Below are 6154 nucleotides of genomic sequence, written 5' to 3'. Positions count from 1 at the left end.
GATTCCTTATAATATACCTGCAAAGTATATGATGGTACACCTCCAGTAGAAACAGTGCAAACACTGAGAAGATGCCCCTGAACAAATGCACCTGAACCCCCAACATGTTAAGTATAATTCAAACCAAAGACAAAGATCCCTATTGGCACAGATTCGGTCAGGGACATTACCACTACCTTTAGAGACCGGCAAATGTAATGGCACCCCAGAGGAGGACAGACTCCTCTTCAAATGTTAATTTTTAGTTTTACTGTCCTGCCTATGAGGACATAAGAGGGTTACTTTTTAGTAAAATGTCCTCCATTTATGTTGAGTCGGATGAATATGAACAACTTGAGTTGTGCTTCAGGACTTTTTTTGTAGCAGATTTGATTTGTCAAGAGAAGACTGAATACTTTGTTTAACCTCTTAAGCATCGGACAGCGGACCGTCACACACTTGCGTGCACGTCGCTGCACTTTGTCGGCTCCGTGCTGCGTTTTCACCAATCAACCAATACATTGTTGGAAAGTTGAATTTGCCGTCGTTCGATCGTCACCTCACTCAACCTAGTGGGATTTTTATAAACGTTGGACCTGTACATACGACTTCAGGCTATGGAACCGTTATGTTTTCCAGCTCCTACCTCTCAGCTGGAACTTAAAGACAGGCATCTGGACACCAGTAAAAACAAATGTGAGTACACAAAACCTTTACTTCAGTGTGTTCAAACCTGTGTTACTCTATTTCATTAGCACCCAAAGTGAAACTTCAGAATGTTACCTTTCAAAAGAGACCAGAATCATGCATGTGCTATAAGTATAAAGTAACATACATCGCAAATTACTTTGCGGGAAAAAAAATGCCCCAAACTTTTTGCCCGATGCTTAAAACTGAGCTGTGTTTTTATGTAATCTGTATTTAGTCAATGAAACGTAATGTGCAATGTAATAATAGAACACTGCAACAGTATTATTGCTGTTTTATAAGCCCATGCGGGTTGGGCACTTTGTGTGCATGATCAAAGCATCAATCAATCAATCATATACCATATACTCCGAGGACGGGAATTGGTAAATAGCTATAATAGTAGAGCATGCCCATCCACTCCGGTGATCAGGTGCAGGACAAACAAAAGATCGGCATCTAAAAGCACACTGTTGAACTTGCACCGCTGTATTCATTGTGATCAACGTTTCGGTCAAAGACGATCTTCATCAGGATAACAGCCAGTAGATGGGTTGGGTCTACCCACCGATTGGCCAAGAGAATGACCAATCGCTTGACCCCACAAAGAACAGTCAAAAGGTAGGAAATGGAATATGAATAGAACCTCTCCAGAGTGCACATACTTACAAAGATCAATAAATACAGTATACATACAAAATACATACCAACCCAAGAGTAAAAAAAAAAAAATGAAAACGATACATTCATGATAGAACGCTTACATTCATAATCTAAACATCAATCAAATTCTGCCCCCAAATGATACTGCAACAAGAGACAGAAATGCCTCATAAAACACTCCTAGCTTGTCTTTTAAGACAGCGATATTAAAAAAAAAAAAGATGATGACATCTCATCTGTCATGCAGTAACTAAACAACATCGAAGTTGAAAATGTCATGAGTGGCGCATAAATCACACTAATAGACATGAGCATGTGGATTTGGAAACATGGACAAATTTACATCCTACAAATATCAGAGAACGCTGTTGATGAATAACTGGCATTAGCTAGAGTAGTGCATACTGCGCAAAATATATAATTCACATTGTATCTCTGTGTGAAACGCAACCATGTGCATACTGCACACACACATACACACACCCATAAATATATATATATATACATATACTGCAGTGTGCACATGTTTGTGTGTGTCCACACGTGCGTAACAAAATATGAAGATGATTTAGCGAATCTATGAAATCCCATACAGTCATACAGAATCGCATCATCCTCATTAATCTATGTTGAGAACCCTTCCAATAATCGTACGCGCATGGGCTGCGCACAGCCAAGAGTTACATCACGAATCAATAACGACAACAAAAAAAGAAAAGAAAAAAAAGACCACCTCATCGATCCCCCTATTCCAAGCATTTCCGATGGGTCTGGTCGGGGCAATTGCACATAATATCAGACTCAGGCATTTTGTGTAAAAAATGACCGCGTGTGGGGGCGTCAAGGACTTTGATGTAACAACTCCTCGCTGGTCCGCCTCTCCTCTGCCCAGTCGGCTCCTATATCTGACCTTCTCTTCGCAGTTACTGTGGTTTTCTCTCTCACCGTTCAGTATAAATGCTGGACTCTTCTCCTCAGTTGAAAAGGGAGCCTTCGAGGCATATCACAGGAATGTGTGTGTGTGTGTGTGTGTGTGTGTGTGTGTGTGTGTGTGTGTGTGTGTGTGTGTGTGTGTGTGTGTGTGTGTGTGTGTGTGTGTGTGTGTGTGTGTGTGTGCGTTGGTTTGTATATGTGTGCATGTGCATGTATGCTTGTGTTTGTGATACACGTGTGATCGTACGCTCATACATGTGTGTGCTCACGTGGTCATACATGTACACATGTGTTGGTTTCTACATGCATACGTGCTCATGCAGTCGGTCATGTGTGTACACGTGCGGTTGTGTATGTGTGTGTGCTCGTGTGCTAGTGGTTGTATGTATGAATGTGTGTGTGTGTGTGCTCGTGTGCTAGTGGTTGTATGTATGAATGTGTGTGTGTGTGTGTGTGTGTGTGTGTGTGTGTGTGTGTGTGTGTGTGTGTGTGTGTGTGTGTGTGTGTGTGTGTGTGTGTGTGTGTGTGTGTGTGTGTGTGTGTGTGTGTGTGTGTGTGTGTGTGTGTGTGTGTGTGTGTGTGTGTGTGTGTGTGTGTGTGTGTGTGTGTGTGTGTGTATGTATTTGCATGTGCATTTACTTGTGTGTCACCGCATCTGTGCCGGCCTGCGTGGGAGGTGGCAAGCAGCGCCTCGCCACCATTAACACATTTCAGTTTGCTCCTGGCGCTGCCCGGCCAGTGACTGAGTAAAGGAGTCATTCCCCTCTGTGGTAGAATGTGCCGCTGTGCCTGTATGTAAGAATGATGGTCCCTCACGGTTAAGGGCACGGTGTGTCGCCTATAGGCAGGGCCGGACTGGGGAAATAATTCATACCGGGAGATATAGCGCGAAATATAGCCCCAATCAGGCAATTTTTTAAGTGGGGGGTCTGGGGGTCCCCCACCCGGAACATTTTAGTTACAAAGACTTAATTTCCTGCATTCTGGTGAATTTTAGTGCATGTGAATCACACACTAATGAGCCAACAATTGCTTAGTACAATGTACTGTTATGAACCTCAAATAAAACTGTTGTGGCACTAGCAATGGTACTCTCTCCACCTTCAAAAAGAAAAAAGCAAGAGCACAACATATTTTTCTATTTACTATTATAATACAGTTAACCACTCTCTCCACCTATTCAAACAAGGCAAGAGCACAATACCATATTCACTTTACTGATGCACTACCCATCAACAGTTAAAATAGCCCTTTACACAAACATTAGATAACAGACCTTTCATTACAATACTATAATAACAGTAGCCACTGCCAGAATAGTGACACATGTATCACGTGTGGTGAGCACACGCATGCATGCACAACGGACACAGAAGATTGCGTTGTCTCAATCATTTTAACTATAAAATGAGCTCAAAGTATGAGCTCACTGACTGAAATTTCCAACAAAAAGCATCAATTGTCAATTGATCACATTAACTAGACTAGATGTTTTTGAGGAAATTAGAAAGGGAACAACAACTTAACCCTTGTGTCTGATCAGATTCTTATTTGTTTGATAACTTTGCAGTGATTATGTTTGTAGCCAATGTGGCAAAGGTGTGTAATCTTTGAATTATCTTGGAATTATTTTGACTCTCTCTTTCATAAATAGTTTATTCAACTTCAGTGGCAGTTTTTCATGTCTGGTCATTTTGTGCATGGTGTTATTCACTGTCAAAGATGAAAAAAATATATATGTAAAAAAATAAAAATAAAATACAATTGATATTCTCCTTTGGTTCATTACAATTTACTCAAGCCTAGTAACAGACAATATTTCTGACACTGGGAATACATTCCCTGATATACATAGATGTCCATAGATACCAAGAACATGCAAATGGGCCTTGTAGAAGTGGATCAATCTTCCATTTACTTAGGTATGTATTTTATGCAGATTTTCAGAAAATAGAGCTAGGACTTACCTCTTTCTCTGCCACGCTGGGAACGGGATATGACTATGTCCTGCCATAAACCAATGGAGTCGCTCACCTTGTTTGCAGGGCTATAACTATTTAAATAGTATAGCTATATATGCAATACTATGGCCCATTTGACATTGAGTATCTATCGTTCAAGATGTGAAAAAGGAATATTTTTTCCATCCATACATTCTCGTTTTATACCGTGGTGAATATAAGTATGGTTTTAGAGTGGTCTAGGGTCATTCCTGCAGAGGCTAGTAATAGCCTGCAGCACATATTATACTTAATCCATTGGCATTTCGTCGCATACACGCTACAAAAGAAAATTCAAATGCATATGATCGGTATATTATGTTCCATCATGCATGCATGACAGGGGGAGGGGGGGGTTGTTTCTGATTAATTGCTTCATACGTGTCAACACTGCCGCAAAGCGACCTGCCACTGTCGCGAAGATAACAATGTAGTTACTGTACACGAAGAGAGAGAGAGAGAGAGCGAATATGTATTTTAACTTCTCCAAGGTTAATGGCCAGTGAAACCAGGACCGATGGAAATGACAATACGGCAGCTACTATGTACTTCACAAGTTGTTTTTTAAGGAGTGAAGAGTGTCGTTATTATGAGGAGAGATGGGTTTTAACAAAACGGTTTTAGTGACTGGAGGCTTTAGATTCATCGGATCTCACCTGGTTTGTTTTCAGGTCAATACTCACTCTGACTGGAGAGTCATCAACCTGGACAATCTGGACTACTGCTGCAGCATCAGGAGCTTCGAGGACGTGGAGGGTAGAGGGAACTACACCTTCATCAGGGGCGATGTGATTGACAGGGCGATGTGATTGACAGGGTGATATGTGTGATCCACGGCTGGTCGACCACATCTTCAGGACGGAGAGGATCGATGTTGTTTTCTACCTGGCAGCCAAAACACACGTTGAGTCCTCCTTCCTGTGTCCCTCTGTCTTCCAGCAAGTGAACATAGAGGGCACCAGGGTGGTTCTCCGAGGGGCTCACGAGGCACGCCACAGGCCCGAGCGCTTCATCTACATCAGTACCGACGAGGTGTATGGAGCCTCCCTGGACCAGGTATTTGATGAGAACAGCCCTCTCAGACCTTCCAACCCCTACTCTGCTACCAAGGCTGCTGCTGAATACCTGGTCAGATCCTACTGGGAGCAACACAAGTTTCCTGTCATCATAACCAGGAGTAACAATGTGTACGGACCCAGACAGTACACTGAGAAGGTCATCCCCAGGTTTCTAACCCTCCTGCAAGTCAACAAGAAATGTACCATCCAGGGCAACATTCCAAAGTCCAGACACTTCCTGTTTGTTGATGATGTCATCACAGCCTTCCTGACTGTCCTGGAGAAGGGGATTGTGGGAGAGGTCTACAATGTTGGAGCCAGCTGTGAGATTCCTATCATTCAGCTAGCAAGACAATTGGTCATGATGGTAAACGTTCCTGACTCGGAGCTGAATAACTGGCTGGAGTTTGTGCCCGACAGGCCGCGGGTTGACCTGCGCTACCCTATCAGCTGTGAGAAGCTACAGCAGCTGGGATGGAGGCCTGAAGTGACCTGGGCTGTAGTAGGCATCAGGAGGACAGTCAAGTGGTATCAAGACAACTCAGACTTCTGGCCAGATGCACCAGAAGAGCAAGGACCAATCGGCAGCGAGATTGAAGATACCAGTGACCAATAAGCAGCTGAGATGCAGCAGTAACAGCCTCAGGGTTCCAAGTGAGGAAGGGACCATGTGACCAAAGATGTGGGAGAGAAGTGACAGGTTTTTACCAACTCTATGATGGACTTCAACCAGAACGACCAAAGTGTTGGAACATATCAATATCAGCTCATTAAAAGTTGGTAATTTGCCAAACTGGACCATTTTTATTTTGTCTAAAAACTGATGTAGGTGAC

At 42.9% G+C, this 6154-nt stretch overlaps 1 protein-coding gene across 1 annotated transcript; it reads left to right on the top strand.

Moving 5' to 3' along the window:
- Positions 1–4861: 4861 nt before the first annotated feature.
- LOC311231785 (dTDP-D-glucose 4,6-dehydratase-like) lies at positions 4862–5936 on the top strand (the record flags this gene model as incomplete). The annotated part of the gene is made up of 2 exons (XM_084318413.1): positions 4862–5044; positions 5079–5936. 2 exons carry the CDS (start codon positions 4862–4864, stop codon positions 5934–5936), a joined length of 1041 nt encoding a protein of 346 aa, XP_084174539.1.
- Between the last annotated feature and the right edge of the window lie 218 nt (positions 5937–6154).

This window comes from Notolepis coatsorum, assembly GCF_963971535.1.
Source record: "Notolepis coatsorum genome assembly, chromosome: 1".
Taxonomy (NCBI): Eukaryota; Metazoa; Chordata; class Actinopteri; order Aulopiformes; family Paralepididae; genus Notolepis; species Notolepis coatsorum.
This window is presented reverse-complemented; position numbering and strand designations above follow the sequence as displayed.